The sequence below is a fragment of the Callospermophilus lateralis genome, chromosome 14 (genome assembly GCF_048772815.1).
Source record: "Callospermophilus lateralis isolate mCalLat2 chromosome 14, mCalLat2.hap1, whole genome shotgun sequence".
Lineage (NCBI taxonomy): Eukaryota > Metazoa > Chordata > Mammalia > Rodentia > Sciuridae > Callospermophilus > Callospermophilus lateralis.
Genome location: NC_135318.1, coordinates 37,103,501 through 37,120,530, shown reverse-complemented (window position 1 = coordinate 37,120,530; position 17,030 = coordinate 37,103,501). Strand labels below are relative to the sequence as shown.

General features: G+C 49.9%; 1 protein-coding gene across 1 annotated transcript in view; it reads right to left on the bottom strand.

Annotated features, from left to right (window-relative positions):
• The window catches only part of Ttc7a (tetratricopeptide repeat domain 7A), a 112,659-nt gene that overhangs the window by 78,894 nt on the left and 16,735 nt on the right, over positions 1-17,030 (bottom strand). The window contains exons 4-5 of the mRNA XM_076833278.2: positions 5,400-5,530; positions 2,464-2,579 (exon numbers count right to left, since the gene is read on the bottom strand). Coding sequence (XP_076689393.1) covers positions 2,464-2,579; positions 5,400-5,530 — 247 coding nt within the window. The remainder of the gene's footprint in view (positions 1-2,463; positions 2,580-5,399; positions 5,531-17,030) is intronic.

The window sequence follows — 17,030 nt, the reverse complement described above, 5'->3', positions numbered from 1 at the left end:
CAGAGTGGCCTCCCCACAGTTTGCTCCAAATTCTGGGCAAGGCACTCCACTTCCAGGGAGCTGAAGGCTTAAACTCTGTGTCCCCCAACAGCTCAAAAGGGATGCAGCTCTGATGGGTAGGCTGCTGGGTGGGACGGGGTGCCCACTGGTTGGAAATGCTCACCCCTGGTTTTAGTCAGAATGCTGTGCTCGGAGCACCTGCCCATCTAGAAACACCCCCAAAGGAGGTCAAAGTCTAGCAAACACCAAACCCCTGTTCCTCCTGGAGATCTGCTACCTTCCCTCACTCACAGGTTACTGTTCTAAAGAGTTAAGCATTAAACCACTACTTCCCAAGCTTCTTTAGCTAGGGGCCCTCCCCTCCTGCAGATCCCAGCCCACCTAGATGCCTCAGCCTTACTCATTCCTCTGCCCCTCCCTGATTCCTGTGGCTCACCACACCAGGGCCCAGCTCAAGCTTGACCTTCTATTATGTGTCTGGGCCCAGCCAGCCCTCTGGGGTTTTCAGGAGTGAGCTCAGGCCCTCCTGCTGCCAGTGGGCAACTTCAGGGGAAATAGAGTAGGCAGGGTCACCAGAGGCTCACAGCACATCCCAGAGGAGAGGGCAGGCTACAAGCGACATGTCCTATTTTTTGTTGTTGTTTTTTTGAAAAAATAAAAACTAGACAAGAAGAAATATGAAAGATAAACATCAAAGTGGTTATAATGATTATCCAAAAGAGAGAGCCGGAGAGGGGCTGAAGGCTGAGCTGGTCACTGCTGGCCAATGGTTCAATCAACCAAGCCTACCTAATGGAGTCTCCATAAAAACTGCACAGCATGAGGTCTGAAGAGCTTCCGGCTTCTTGCTGAACTTGGGGAGGGTGGCTAGGAAGCTCTGTGCCCCTTCTTCCATCCTATGTGTGCCTTCCGCCTGGCTGTTCCTGAGCTGTGACCGTCTTTAAGAACCCAGTGACCTCAGAAGGGAACTGTTTTCCTCGTTCTGTAAACTGGTCTAGCAAATTAGGGAGTCTGAGAAGGAGTTGTGGAAACCTCTAATTTGTAGCCAAGTCAAACAGAAGTCATGGGTTGTAACCTGATCCTGGCAACTGGCATCAGAAGTAGGGGGGCAGTCTGGTGGGACAGCCTGTGGGACCTGAGCTAATGCTGGTTGGTGTAGGAACTAAACTGAATTGTAGGGACCCCTTCTAGCTGGTGTTGGAGAACAGGTTGTGGGTGAGGGGGAACCCACAGGCCACAGAGGGGTCTCTTGAGAATACAGAGTAGGAGAAAATAGTAAGTTTCTTTTTTCCAACTACACAGATAACCATGTATAAGAATCATCTATTCAAAAGCAGGTTAAATAAGAATGGATCAAGTGAAATTTAACAAAATGACCACCAGGTTTCTAAGACCTCCAAGCAGTCAGTGAAAAGGACATTGCAGATGTCCTGGGTCATCCTACCTCCTGGTCACCCTGCCTCCCTGCGAAGGAGGGCTGAATGACAAGAGCTCAGGCCTATGACAAGTTTATCCTCCCAGGGAGACAGGCACGCTCAGCATGTCTCCCCTCTTGCCAGTGACACCCTCCAGCCCCAGCTCACAGTGTCTGTGGAGGATGCAAATCCCTGCAGCAGGGACAGACAGGAGCCCCTGGCCTGCTTGGAGAGAAATTGCAGCAGGCAGGGTGGCCTCAGAGATACACCTGCCTACAAAGCACCCTCCTGATTCTGGAGCTTCTCCCTCCCTCGCCACTGCCACCCACCCCACACCACACACCACCACTCCCAGCCTGGCACCCGACTCCAGCCACTCCCTCGCTATTCACTGAGGGGTTCTTGCTTCACCCAGCAGCAAACTACCAAGGCAGGCATCCCAGGCACCATGGATCTGGGGCCGGGAAGAACGAGGGGCCCTTACTACACCACACAGGCAGCAAGCTTCCTGCTCCCTCACCCACAGTGGCACCCCAAAATGACGCCAGGCTTGTATTTTCACCATGATTCCCCTTGCTATTTTCTGGAAGCTGGAATGAGCAAGAATCAGCCTTCCCAATTAGTTTCTGGGGAACTTGAGATCAGAGAAGTAAAATGGCTTTGCCTATACCTCGGTGACAAGGGATGATAGCAGGCCAGTGCCAAGTTAGCTCCCTCCCTCTGTGCCCTCAACACCACCTTCTAGGCTTGGCTCCCCTCCCCCTTCTGAAGACAGCCACTCCTGCCCTCCTTCTCAGTGGTGTCCCCCGAGGCGTGCAGCCTCTAGTGCTTCAGCGGCCTTCTGAAGCTCAGGCCTTCTGCACAGCCTTGTCTGACAAGATGTGACATGTGCCAGCCCGGCTCCATCCTCTCTGGAGAGGGAGCATGCACACACACACACACACACACTCACACTCACACATACAGGCCAGACCAGAGCTGAGGCAGCATCAAAAGCACTGGCCAAGGAGAAAGGTCCAGGTTCTGCTCGGCCGCATCGACGACCTACCCCTTCTTCAGGTTTTTCACGTAGGCACTCTGGAGGGCAGCTTCCAGAAAGTAGGTGAGCTCATAGTCAACCGGGTGAAAGCCTTTCAGATGCCGTGACGTGCTGTTGTTTGTGGTCTAAGAAGAGAACAGAGAGGGAGAGCCGCTGTCTCACAGTTCAGAGGCAGAGGGGTCTGGGGATTGACAGCCCAGCTGGAGGAAGTGGCCCTACCCCAGTCCCAGCTGCCTACAGGGCACATTATGCAATGCTCCGATAAAACTCAACCCAACTCACTTAGATTTAAAGTGCGTCTAAGGGCTGGGAATGCAGCTCATTGGTCGAGCACTTGCTGAGCACGTGCAAGGCCCTGGGTTTAATCCCCGACACCACAAAAATACAAAACCAACATGTCTCAAGTTTCCTCCCCTCATCCATATGCTGGAAGTCACAAGCCCCATGTCTAACATGATTTGTTCAACAGTCACAGAGCTTTAAATTCATTAACTCGTTTCATCTTCAGAGCCATGCTCAAGGGTCGGAACTGTCTCGGTCCCATTTCAAAGGTGAGAACATTGAGGCATGATGTGATGCGCCTCCTGCCCAGTCACTCGGACTGTGGGTGGCAGAGCCAGGCAGTCAGGCTCAGACCCCACACTTTTCCTCTCACTACTCGCAGATACCCCTATCTGTTCCTGGCTGTGCAGAGACATCCCTCTTCCACAGTGAGCAAGCACCACTGCCTGAGCAGAGGTAGAGAGGTCGCTTCACCTGGGTCCCTGCCCTTCAGGGGTTGTCTCCTGAACCTCAAGTAAAAAAAGAGGGGGAAAGGAAACTAGGGGAACAGACACCACAAGCCTCACTTAAGCCTTATGATAGTCCTCCATGGATGGGTCTGTGTTCTTCACTAGATGAGGAAACCCAGGCTGAGAAAGTGCCCATGGTCACACAGCTGTGTGAGCCTGGACTTCAAACTCAAACCTGGCCAGCTATAGAGTTCAGGCCACTTACTTCTTATTGGTTAATTCATCCCACATGGGTGTGCCTGCCACCTGCCTGGCACTGCACCGTCCCTGCTATACACCATGGCATGCCAGCGCATCCCAGGGCTGAGACCCTGGTTCAGGATTAATAACATTATTAACTGAGTGTCACTCAAGACTCAGCTCTGACAGGGTCACCCAGTCCTGCCGAGACAGGCCTTCAATATGCCACCTTTATTGATCTATAACTTAAAAAAAGAAAACAAGCCCTTCTTCAATTTAGCTCTCAGAAATCAAAGTAGATTTAAGAGCATTCCTTAATACCTCAGAAGTCAGGACTGGATCTCGGGAAGACAGGAGGCATTTCTGAGAAGCACAGTTCTATGGCCCTCTGTGAACTTGAGATACCAATTATTGGGGCCTGTCTGTCAACCTGTTGTCACCGGGTGGTGACTTCAGCCCTGGAAAGTAGCATAGTTCACCAACTTTAAAAAGACCAAAGCCTAGGCTTCCAGCTGGGGGCAATACATCTTCTTTTTCATGAAAGTGTCCCTGGAAACACATGCAAATGTAAAGAGTCCCCAAAACACTGCTGTCTAGCGGTGACTCGATGACCTTAAGGAGGTCACGTACGTGGAGGCCCAGTCTTCAAGTGGCCCTCTGCTGGGGCAGGGGCCTGTATGTGCAGCCCCTCACTTTTCCTCCTGAAGTTCAATCAGGCAGGGAACCAGGCCAGTTCTGACATCTGGCAGTCTTCAGAGACATTCGGGTTGTCACAATTGGGGGTGTGTGCTGCTGACACCTGGTGGTAGAGGCCAGGGATGCTGCCAGAACCTACAACACACAGGGCAGCCCCCATAGCAAGGGATGGGCCCAGTAGTGCTATGGGGAAGTCTGGCCTGAGGTGGGCTCCTCCAAGGACCATCACCAAAAGCCCTGGGCTGACCTCCTGACATTCATCACAGCAGGGGAGGCTCAGGTGTCTCGGCTCAGGACCACCTCCTCCTCCGGGACACCAATCCTAACCTACCCTGCAGAGCATCTGCCATCTACCATCTAAGTCTCCAGGAGGCAGAGTACCCAGCACACCCCACCCCTCTCCCAGGTGTCAGGGCCACGTGCCTCAGCGTTCCTGCCAATGCCACTCACTCACTGCCATGAACTTTCAGAAGCTGTTTAACTCCTCTCTAAGCTTTATTTTCCTCTTCTGTAAAATGGGAATAACAGCAGTACCTACTTCATCCAGTCAGTATGAGGGTCAAATTAAGGAATGCGTGTTAGGTCCTCAGGAGTGGTGGTTTATGTTAGCAGGGTCTCTCTTCCCTGCCTGCCTCCCCCACCCCCACTGACCAAAACCAGAACCCCTCAGCAGGGGAAGGGTTGGGTGCTCCATGAGCTGGAATGCACCACCTGCAGACAGTCAAGACAGGCCCACCACAGGGGAGCTGGGGACCGAGGGCCTGTGCACTGCCAACACCCTGCTGGTCAGCTCTTTGCCCACCTCTGAAAGCCTTGGGTCAGTTCCATGGATGGGCAAGGTGATTCTCAGCACCCGAGAGCAGGGAAGGACATCTAACTGCAAGAACCAACTTGACACTGCTCCTTCCAAGGGGACAGTGGCAAGCAATTGATTTATCTCTAAACCTCATCCACTAAACAGGGATCAATAGAAGACCTCTTCATAGGAGGTGAACCAGATTAAGTAGATTTGCTCCAAAAAGTTGAGTTTGCCATAGAGTTCTCTTACAGATGACAGAGACCCATTTATTTATTCAACCTACTTTATGGTGGTCAAGAGTCTCATTCTAATAGAAGTTTGATGCTACATTTTCCAACCGAGGTGGCTGACTGTCCTGAGGGGCAGGGAGGTACTTTGTTCTCATTCGCACAGGGTGACCTATGGACTTAGCGTGGGCCTGCAGGTAGAGGGGCTCCAAAGAGAGCAGCTACTGCCTGGTGCTGTGACCCCCAGCTCACCTTGTCCAGTTCCTGCAGGAACACCTGAGCCACCCGGGAGGCCCTCTCGAAACAGGCGACCACTTCCTCCTCCCGCTCGGTCAGGCGGTAGTGGGAGGCGATGGAGTTGGGCAGGCGTTCCAGGGAGAGGCCTGCGGGAGGAAGAGAGCACCTGAGACCTGCCCCTTCCACGGGCCCAGGCTGGGCTCGCCCGAGGGGATATTTGCTCTGGAGCAGCCAGTGGGAGGTGGAGGTCTGCGGAGGGGAGAGAAGCTAAAGCCATGGTGGTATTAGCAGCAGCAGGGAGCAAGCAATGGGCCGAGAAGGCCCCCAGGCCCAGCATGGGGACTCACACTGTCACCCTCAGTCCAACTCCTGTCCATCCTTGCAGGTCGACTCCCCAGGAAGCCACTCCTGTCCCTCCTTCCAGTGAATAGAAGAAAACCACCACCCTGCAGATGCTCCGATCTTTCTACGCTGTACAGTGGTCACCGTGGCCAGCTCTGTCGTCCCCCACTAGCTGAAAGCCCTGTGTGGGCAAACTGAAGTCTTCCTAGACAACCACGATCCCCAGTCTGCGCAGGTGCTCAGGTCACGCAGCCCTCTGTATGTGCCCTTCCCATGTCTCTGCCTTGCACAGGTTCCTGTATCCAGCTCCTATCTGCTTATAGTGGACGCCTGCTCCTTTTGCGCCTCACAGACATCCACATCCCGTCTTTCATTGATGACACTTGCTTTCCCTCCGACCACCCCTCCTGTGGCCTAAGCCAAAGATGAGGGACACAACGACTAGCTAAGAGTAAGCACATGGCCCAGTCGGGACCAATAAGAACTCGTCGTGGAACTGCTATGCTACTCTTTTCCACTGGGGTTGTTGAGCTGGTACCAGAGGTCAGCTTGGAAATGTTAGAGAAAGCCTGCTGAACTTTCCGGTATATGAGGCAATACTGCCCCCCACACACACTTTCTTTGTTTTCCTTTTGTTAATTTGAATTGTTTCTGTTGCTTGAAGTTAATGGATGCCTGACTAGAAAATGCTTCCAGGACTATCTATTATGTGTAAGGTAGTGTATGGGGCACACTTCTCTGTGCCCCACACACTACCTTACACGTAATAGATATTCAAGATAACTTAATAAAGGAATGCTAAAAATGCAATCCTCCATTATTTCCTGCCATACCAGCCCCAAGAGCCAACTGTTAATCCAAGTCATTAACATTTTCAATCTCCCCTCCCCTTTCTCCTACTCCCTCATTTTAGGCAGTATCTCTAGAGTGGATGACCATACTGGCCTCCTAACTGACCTCCCTGCCTCCAGTCTCACTCCAGTCTAACCCATCCTGCACACTGCTCCCCAGGGGCTCTTTGTAGAAGTCTTCATACTGCTGTCTGTGAGATCCAAACTCCTGATGCTCCATTCCAGGCCTTCCAAGACCAATCCCTGTCACCTCTGGATCCTAATTTCCCAGCCTGCCGGCCACATCCACATCCAACTTCCTGCTCCCGACTGCTGGGTTGAGAGATGGCTTCCTGACTTGCTCCAGTTGCTCCTTCTGCCTAAAATGCACTATCCACCAAGTTCACCCAAAAGTCCTGCTCACCTTCTGACCCACTGAATGATACCTCCTCTGTGAAGCCCTTCCTGATTCTCTCTGGTACAACCAACGATTCCCTCCTGTGATCCCTGGTCTGTACATACTCCTGTCTCACTAGTTCTTACACTTATAATTCACATGTCTCCTCAACCAGACTGCAGGCTCCTTCAAGGCCTCGGTCTTATGGTGTTTGCCCTTCTCCCACCAGGCACATAGTGGGCACTGGACAATATTGACTTATATTGTCATTAAAAAAAAAAAAACAAACAACCAAGCTTGATCATGTCTGACAAAGTACAAAGTGCTCTGCAAACTCAGGGAAGGAATTATCACTGCTTTTCTTGGCTCCATTTCAACTCATACAGATTCAGTGACCTTGCCCTTGGCCAGGCTGGGGTGTGACTAAGTCCAAAGGTCAGGACACCTTGGCCTGGGCAAAGGGAGGCACAAAATGTGAAGGCCACTGCTCAACCCAAGGACTCAGCTACCTGGGTCACTGAGTGTCCATGTGTCCGCTGCCAAGTGACTCACAACCAGGAGGGAAAAGCTCCTCACTCCAGAGGACTCAACAGGGAGGAGGAACAGAGAAGGCAGAGAGGAGGTCAGTCCCCTCTTGCTCTCTTCTAGGGCTGTCCCAGTGCCTCCCCTCCAGACATGAGGCCTGTACAACCTGTAGGGAGGCCTGGCCTGGACCAATTGCAGATGGCAGGACACAACTGATTCCAAGAGGTGTAAAGTGGATGTGTTTAACACAGTTGTTAGGTCGATGGCGACTTGGTGGCGACTTAGTGGCAACTTAGAACAAAGCAGCCCGCACAGGAAAAGAACATCAATCAGATGCCTGCGGAAACGCCTGTCAATCAGTAGGACCCCCTGGCCAATCCTGGAGTTCAGCCAACTCCCCTGACCAACTCCAAGGGGGCAAGGGACCCTAGAGACACCTTTTCCTGTCCCAAGCCCTTCCCTTCCTGCTGTAAGCCCCATAAAAGTCCAGTCCGGTCGAGCTTCCACGCGGTTTCTCCTCAGACCCTTCCCCTGTCCCCTCTGTGGGTCTGATCGAGTTCCGCCCTGGAGTGACATCTCAATAAAGCCTGTTCAGCGGCCCTTTTAAATCTGCCTCCTTTGGCCATTGCCTGCCTCCGCTGATCTGACAACAGTAGTCCGGTGGTCCTCAGAAAGAGGTGCTGTGGCTGGGTTCCTTCCTGCCCCACCTCTGGGCCCAGCACGGGGATGGATGATGCAGGCTACCTAAGGTTCCAGCAGCTGGCCCAGCCTCCCCTAGATGTGAAGTGGTGAGGAACACCTGCCTGTGGGCCCCGCCTTCTTGTACTTCAACTGTTCCTTCCACTCTGCTGGGGATTATTACTAAGATGCATCTCCAAGAATTCTAAGCCCGCTCTTTTGGAAAGCTCAGACCAAAACCACCTCCTCTCTGAAGCCCTCCCTGGTCAAGTTTCCCTGCCTCTGATGCAGCAGAACACATTAGCTGCATCTCCTAAATGCCCATTTTTCTTCTTCCCAGTGCTGTTGATTGAACCCAGGGCCTGGTGCCCACCAGGCAAGTGCTCTACCACTGGATGTTCAGGAAGGGCAGGGGTAGAAACCCAGATGAATGGGCAGATTTGGGCATGGTTGAGTGTAGAACCCAGTGGAGTTCCCCTCTCTCCTTAAAAAGCAGTTCTTAGAGAAGTCACACAGTGGAGTGTATTTACACAATAGAATTAGACTCAGAATTATTTATTTATTTATTTATTTTTGGTACCAGGAATTTTATCTCAGGGGCCCTCGACCATTGAGCCATATCCCCAGCCCTATTTTGTATTTTATTTAGAGACAGGGTCTCACTGAGTTGCTCAGTGCCTCACCATTGCTGAGGCTGGCTTTGAACTTGTGATCCTGCTGTCTCAGCCTCCCGAGTGGCTGGGATTACAGGTGTGTGCCACTGTGCCCAGCTATATACTCAGAGTTTTTTTTTTAAAAGGCAGCATATAAGTGTGTCTTATACACACATAAAATGGATGGATTCCTGAGAAATTGTGAAAAAGAAGCGAGATGTAAAAAGTACATGCTATGGGCTGGGGATGTGGCTCAAGAGGTAGCTTGCTCGCCTGGCATGTGTTCGGCCCGGGTTCGATCCTCAGCACCACCTACAAACAAAGATGTTGTGCCCGCCGAAAACTAAAAAATAAATATCAAAAAATTCTCTCTCTCTCTCTCTGTCTCTCACACTCTCTTAAAAAAAAAAAAGTACATGCTATGTAATTTCATTTTTATGACATTCAAAAAAAGGCAAATTAACATACATTAATGGAAAATAATCAGTGATTGGGGTGGGGGTGGAAGTAGGGAAAAGGGGCCTCAGGGAACTTTCTAGGTTGACAGAAATGTCCTACATCCTTATTAGACTGTGAACTCTGGGTTTCTACACTAGTCCAACTCATCAAATTATATACTTAAGATTTGGACACATCTCACTCATCTGAAAACAATGAAAATGATGCCTTTATTTATTTATTTATTTATTTATTTTTATGATATTGGAGCATTGAACCCAGGAGCACTCTACCTGAGCTACGTCCCCAGTCCTTTTTTCTTCTTGAGACAAAGTTTGGCACAGTTGCCAAGGCTGGTCTTGAACTCACAATCCTTCTGCCTCAGCTCCAGAGTAGCTGGGAGATTACAGGCGTGCATCACTGTGCCTGACAGATAACGCCTTTTTTAAAGGAAGCGTTTGTGATCCAGAGAAACAAAACATCAATGTCAAGAGGATATATCCATTGAATGGTCCTCTGCAAAATAAATTCCAACATCCCCAAGACCAAAAAGGTTCCCAGAGATGGCAAGGGCTTTTCCTCACTAGGATCACCACCAATCACCCAGTTCTGCCCATAGAGAGAGGCATTTTTACCTGAGAGTTGTTCTCTGACTGCTACGAAGGCTCATTCTCTTGCCCACAAATGTCTGATTGGACACATACCCAGGGTTTCTACGCCTCTGCCCCATGAGCACTCCTGCACTGGAGGCCCTATTGCAACACCACCATGTCCACAGTGGAGACTCCCTCCTGAGCCTGGCTCGCAAGGATCCCAGCAATTGTGGCACAGTCCTGTGGGGTGGGCAATAAACCCGGGCTGCCAGGAAGTTCCCACATTGCCTACTGATTCCCACCTGTGAAAGAGGCCTTTTTGTGTGGTCACCCAGATTAACAAGCCTACAAGATACGAGAGGCCCTTTCAAGAGGAGGCCCCTCTTTTTCATGAACTCTGCACTTTCGGTTTGGAGGCAATCTGATTCTGGCACAGTCGGAGCCCAGCACCAGGCTGGTCCCAGCTTCTTCAGACAAAGATGACTCATCCCATCCCGGCAGCTGCCTTCCAAGAAGGCCTGCCCTGGGAGCCTCGGAGTCTGGAGCCACACATCTTCCTGTGTTGTAGGAACTGCACTTTCCACATGGGGGACACACTCGCCCCCCTGCCCCAGCCAGCTCCCAAAGAGGATTAAACCCAGAGCTGGGCCCCCCAAGTGAAGGGAAGAAGGAAAGAAATACAATTTGTTCTTCAGCCCTCAAGGAGGGAGCCTTAAGGCCAGGGAGGGAGGAAGCCTCACAGATCATGTTCAAAAGTGGGCAATATGGCGTCTCCTCTGAACAGGAAAAAGAAGAGTTACATGACCCAGCAACCCCATCTCCATTACAGATTCAAATGGATGGAGAGGAGGGTCTTGGAGAGATAGTTGAGTATCCATATTTACAGTGGCATCATCCAAACAGCCAAACAGTGGAACAGCCCAGAGGCTCCCAGACAGGTGAATGGACAAATCAAATGGTATACACATCCAATGTGGTATTCTTCACCTTTAAAAAGGAAGGAAATTCTAATACACGCTACAGTACAGATAAACTTTGAGAATATTATGCTTAGTGAAATAAGTCAGACACTGGAAAGGCAAACACTGTATGATTCTACTTATAGGAAGCCAGATTCACAGAATCAGAAAATAAAAGGGTGGTTGCCAAAATAAAAGAGGATGGGGGAGGAGGGAATAAGGAGTTGTTATTTCATGGGGACACACTTTCCATTTTGCAAGACAAGAAGGGTTCTGGAGATTGGTTGCATAACAATGTGAACATTAAAGAGTTCTAGAGGCTGGTTGCATAATAATGTTCTTAGTGAACTGTACACTTAACATTTACACACAAAAACAAATTCCTGGTCTGGAATACGCTAAGTATGGCTCCCTACCTCTAAGCTACACCCTCAGCCCTGATATCTATATTTTAACAAAATTTCTTAAATAATAATAATAATAAAAAAGGCAGACAATTTGGTTTCTGTATTCAAGTTTCCAAAGTGTTACTCTTTGATCCAGTAATTGTATTTCTTGGATGAATGCAAAAATTTAGCTTCAAGGAGAGCCACTGCAGCATCCTTTATGATGGTAAAAAAAGAGATTAAACTGGGCCCACACCTGTAATCTCAGCTGCTGCTCCTCCGGAGGCTGAGATAGGAGGATCACAAATTAAAAGCCAGCCTCAGCAATGGCGAAGCAACTCAGTGAAACCCTGTCTCTAAATAAAATACAAAATAGGGCTGGGGATGTGACTTAGTGGTTGAGTGCCCCTGAGTTCAATTCCTGGTACAAAAAAAAAAAAAAAAAAAAGAGAGAGAGAGAGAGATAGTATATAGATCCAAAGACAGGACAAGTTTGCAAAACCATGATGAATCCTTACAATGAAATGCTATGAAGTTGCTTACATTGATACAGACATGAAAAATGATTCATAAAATATTAACTTTAAAAAGCAAATAGTAACGGGCTAAGGTCGTGGCTCAGTGGTAACATGCTTGTCTAGCATGTGTGATGCACAGGGTTCGATTCTCAGTACCACATACAAATAAGTAAATGTTTCATTAACAATTTGTTAATGAAATTAACAAATATAAATAAATAAATAAAAAGCAAATGGTAAAACATGAACTTATGAACTATTGTGATTATAATTATTATTTGCAATACTGGGGATTAAACCAGGGCCTTACACAGCTAAGCCAGTGCTCTACCACCGAATTACATCCCCAGATCTTTTTATTTTTTTCTTTTAATTTTATTTTGATAAAGGATCTCATTAAATTGTCCAGGTTGGCCTCAAACTTATGATCCTCCTGCCTCAGCCTTATGAGTAGCTGAGATTACAGGTGTGCACCACTATGCCTGGCTATGAACTTATTTTTATTTTAAAAAGCCCATATAAACCTATAGAAAAAAAAAAAAAAAAAGACTGGAAAGAAACACTTCAGAATGTTTATAGAGAATTAAGTCTCAGTGTGCCCAAACAAAAAAATGAGGTCACTAACAATGCCTAGCTTGTACTGCAGCCATGAAAATTAGATCAAATGAAATATTACAAAGATAATACATGATTTTAGAAAACAATTCTGGTGATGCTCATGATGCACCACAAAGCTTAGGTGGGGGCTGAACCTTCCCCAGGGCTCCGGATGAGAGCGCTGTCTCAGGGAGAACAGATTCATTCCAAGACCCGTTAGCTAAGAGTGCCAGAGGAAAGACGGGATTCAGGTCCTCTGGCTTGGGCACAAAGCCCAGGCTCCCAGGTATCTTCCTTTATCCTTAGAGACCCACAGGGGTCCCCAAATCTCAGGCTCTTTACTTTCATGTGAGCATCCAAGGCTGAGTCAGAGGTATCTACGCCACCAGGCGATGGGTGGTCTTAGTGCTGGCTTCTCTAATGTGTTCCTCAAAACCCTGTGCACCCTTCACTTCCCCTGGCCACTTTCGTGTAGCCTCCAACAACGGAGGTGAGGGCTGCCAGCACAAGAGGCAGGGAGACCACGTGCCCTCTGCCTGTCCAGCCCCATGGCTCTGTTTGCCACCTTGCCTCCAGTGGCCGGCTGATAGAAGATGCATCTTGTCCTGTTTGGTAACCCTCAGCCCAGGAAGACACCCAGTGAAGGCTGGTGAGCACACACAAACACACCCAGCCTCCTCCTGAGCTGCCCCAACTTTGATTCACTCCTTTCTCCAGCTGCAGGCCAGCGCCTCTGGGGGCAAGGCAGCAACACCAAGGCTGTACCCTTTCACTACAAGGCAGACAGTCTGTACCCCTTGAGAAGGAGGCCAAAATCAACAGCTCATTCCTGTCATACCAGGGCTTAAAAGACAAAACAAAATAAAACGGAATCCAAATACACCACCCTCCTGCCCTGGGAGCAGCCTGGTGTTCTTATTTTTAAAAATCTCAATAAGCCATAAAATCCCAGGTGAGAACAGAATACCTTAGGGTTGCACTGACCAAGAGAGAACAGAGTAACAATAAAACAGCAGAAAAGCCTTGAAGGGTGAGGAGAAAAGAATTTGCACATGACAATCCCCACTGCGGCTGAGCACTTGGCTTTTATCACCATCTTGGTGCACACCAGTTCCACCACCCAGCATTCCTTGCAGTACTTTTTGTGACCTGGGGTCATGTTTCTTCACAGCTATTCAGCAAGTCTGCCCAGAGCATGGGCTGTGGCCTCCCTGGCACTGAGTGTGAGAGGGCTGGCTAAGGCTGAATCGGGGCATGGCTGCTTCCCAAGGAACCCACAGCCCATTTGTGGAGCCACAGTAAGCCCCAAACTAGGCATTGATGTTTAAGACCTAAAAGGCTCACAGCGGAACTTGTGGGGAGAAGTGGAGGTCATTCCCCGGATTGTCAGCATACTAAGCAAGTGTCAGAGAAGCAGAAGGGACACAGGCCTGAGGGGAGGGGAAGGAAGCCGTTTGCTATGGGACAGCCCTCTGAGGTGGACAGTAGCACCATGGCTTTCTGGGACTGAACCAGTTAAGGTTCGCCATGTTGAAAGAGCAGGCCTTGCAGCATCCTGGATGCCTTTCAAAGCTGGGATATCCCCTGGTGCTTTCACCAAAACAAAGAGGATAATTTGTTGCTTAGCCTTGGTCTAGGGCCCAGATCCTAAGACATGTTGACAACCAGGTGAGCCCTATTTGAGCAAGAAACGGGCTGTGCAACACTTCATGGGGAAGCAAACAGGAGCCAAACTTTTAGGACACCAGACAAAGGACACCTGAGATCCAGGTGAGGTGGCACATGCCTGTGATCCCAGAGGCTCAGGAGGCCGAGGCAGGAGGATTGCAGTTCAAAGCCAGCTTCAGCAACTTAGCAAAACCCCTAAGCAACTTAGGGAGACCCTGTCTCAAAACAAAAAATTAAAAAGCCTGGTGATGTGGATTAGGAGCCCTTTCACCCAGGTGCAATAATCCAAGGTGGTTGAAGGTCAAGTCATATCTTTGGAACTGGAAATCCCCTGACCCTGCTAGAGGCAATGCCAGAGAGACAGACAGGACCGAAACAGGAGATAGGCTGGGCCTGGGGAAGGCCTGACCACCTCCCCAGGACCTCATAAGGACCTCCTGCTGTGGCTCTCACTGTGTGGCAGGAACAAAATGCAGCTCTCAGGCAAAGGGCATGTGCCCTCAGCCCCGCCAGCCCAGCCAGTGGCCTACCCATTAAATGGGGGGCTGGAGTCAGAGAGGAGGCAAGAGGCCTCCCACTGAGGGCAGAATGCTCAGGTCTGGATCTAGAGCCAAGGACTTTGAGTAATAGTCTTCAGCTCCCAAAGGCCTACAGCTAGAAGCTCTTGGGAGCTACAAACAGGGCCTTGAACTGTTCAACTCCTAAAGTCATCTCCAGTGGTCTACTTCCACTAAGAGGTGGGCTGCCCAGGAGCAGCAGCCTACAGGGAACTCTTCACAAATGCCCCTGTCAGGTGAACAAAATGCTGAGAGCCTGCAATGGAGTGAGCTGGGGGCAGCCAGCAGCCCAACACAGTACAGCTACATCCTGCCCAGCAGGTCACGGTAATGTGCTAAAAAGCAACACGCTCAGGAGTGTCATTTTCCAGCTTTTTCCAAACAACTGACCTCACTGATGCTAAGACCTGTCCATCGATGCAAGGACTGGATTGGAAAGAGTGGCACCAGAAAGTTTGTGTGCCACACAAGTTCTGCCCACAGTTACTACATGCTTAGCTCCTCCACCCAAAGAGCTGCTTCTCCAGGAGCAACTCCACAAAGTGACAGGTTTTGGTCCCCTGCTTGCTGTTCCTTCAAGGGAAGGTACCCTAACTGTTCATCTTGGCATCCCGGCAGGTGCTTGCTGAATTGACTATTTGTGAACTGTACTCTTTCCATGGGAACTGGACCCAGGGGCCTCGTGGGAAAGAACACAAGAAGCCAGACCTCTGGAAGAAGAAGCCCACTGACCCCTGACTGTGAAGAACAGGGATGCGCATACCATACGGGGTCCAAGTGAGCTTGGAGGAGGGAGAGATGCTATGGAACGAATAAGGGGAGCTGCTGGTGCAGAGGGGCCCAAACTGTAACTGAGGGAAGTTGGAACATCATGATTCACGTGCAGAGCAAAAAAAAAAAGAATATGATCATCAAGGACAATGGCTCAAGACAAAAAGAAGGGCCATGTTGGGACCAGGAGCAGATCTCATCTGGGGGACACGTGGGTCTCCAGGAGGGAAGAAGGGAGAGAGGAGATTGATTGAGGGTGCAGAAATGACTAGCTGTCCTCAAGGAATTCGGTGGAATTCAGGGCTGACAGTTATGGGTACTTGCAACTGAGAACACAGGGTTCAGTCAAGGGCTTCCCAAGAATGAGATACACTGCCAACAGGCTCTCCTGGAAGGACCCTGAACCCCAAGTATTTCAGAGTAAATGAAAGATGTTCCCTGTCCCCAAACATACCAGGACCACAGTAGGGCTGCTCCATCCAAAATATGTTCCTGTAACCCATTCCTGGAATTAGCCCAGAGATACTTTCTTTCCCAGGGCCTTCTCCTGGTCTGACATATTTGGTGAGGGGACAATGGACTGGCAGAAGTAACAATGGGGCCACAGCAGGGTCTGAGGAATGGAACAGGAGGCAGGAAGCTTCCACACTGGCCCAAGATAGCGAGAGTTACATTGGAACAGAAAAGGAGATTTTTCTGAATAACTTACCCACCAGCACACACCCCTCAGGAAAGCAGACCCTGGGGAAGTGGTACAGGGTTTCATCTCTTCAGTTCCTGCTCCCCCCAGGGGCTGAAGAAGGTGCAGAGAAGAGAAGGCCCTCATTGGCACAAGCCTATTTAGGAGGAAACTGCAATCTTCTCCTATTATCCGCTGGTGGGCTCCTGTGTTACAGACATCCCTCTGGCCACCAATACTACTTACAGGCTGTATGAGCTTGGGCAAGCCTCAGTGTCTCCGTCCATAAAGGGCACAACAACCACCTCTCGTCTCACAGTGGGAATGAAGGTTAGTCAACAAACATTCATTAAACCTGTATCGGTGGTGTTTCCCAACCATATGTGCATGCACATCACCCAGGATGGTGTGAAGGTATGTGAAGGTACGGGTTCTCATTTGGCATGTCTGAGTGGGGCTGACAGTCTACATTTCTAACATGCTCCTTGGTGGTGCACCTGTACTAATCCTGTCCCTGGCAACCCACCCCCAGGCACACTCCGAGGCTCCTTCCAGTGGGAGGAGTCTGCAACTCATGTTGCTGGAAATGCCACCAAAGATCAGGTAGACCCAAGGGACTTGGGAAATTGGTACTTGGGGAGTGAAGGATTGAACATGTCATGGTGACAGGCAGTAGAGGGGCCTCCGTTCTGTCCCAGACCTGCAGGTGACTTACGAACCACTGGCTACAGGATGGACCCATCATTAAGTGACGACAATTTAGCAGCTGGGAAGTGCTAGGGGCAGGACCTAGAAAAGAGCCAGGTTTCCTCCAAAGCCAAAGCCTCTGACAGGGCCCAGTCCACTTCCAGGGGCCACAGAGAGGCCCTAACCCAGTCTTCGACTCCTGGCAAGAACTGGTCATTCTGAGCACAGTTGTGACTAAAATCTTGGGGACAGGGAATGGGGCGGGTGCTAAACAAAGACCACTCAGATGTGGAAGTGACAGGTCTTCCCACAAAGGCATTTTATTTTTTCTATCTTACTGGGGGAAACGTGGTTTTCTGTTGTTTCTG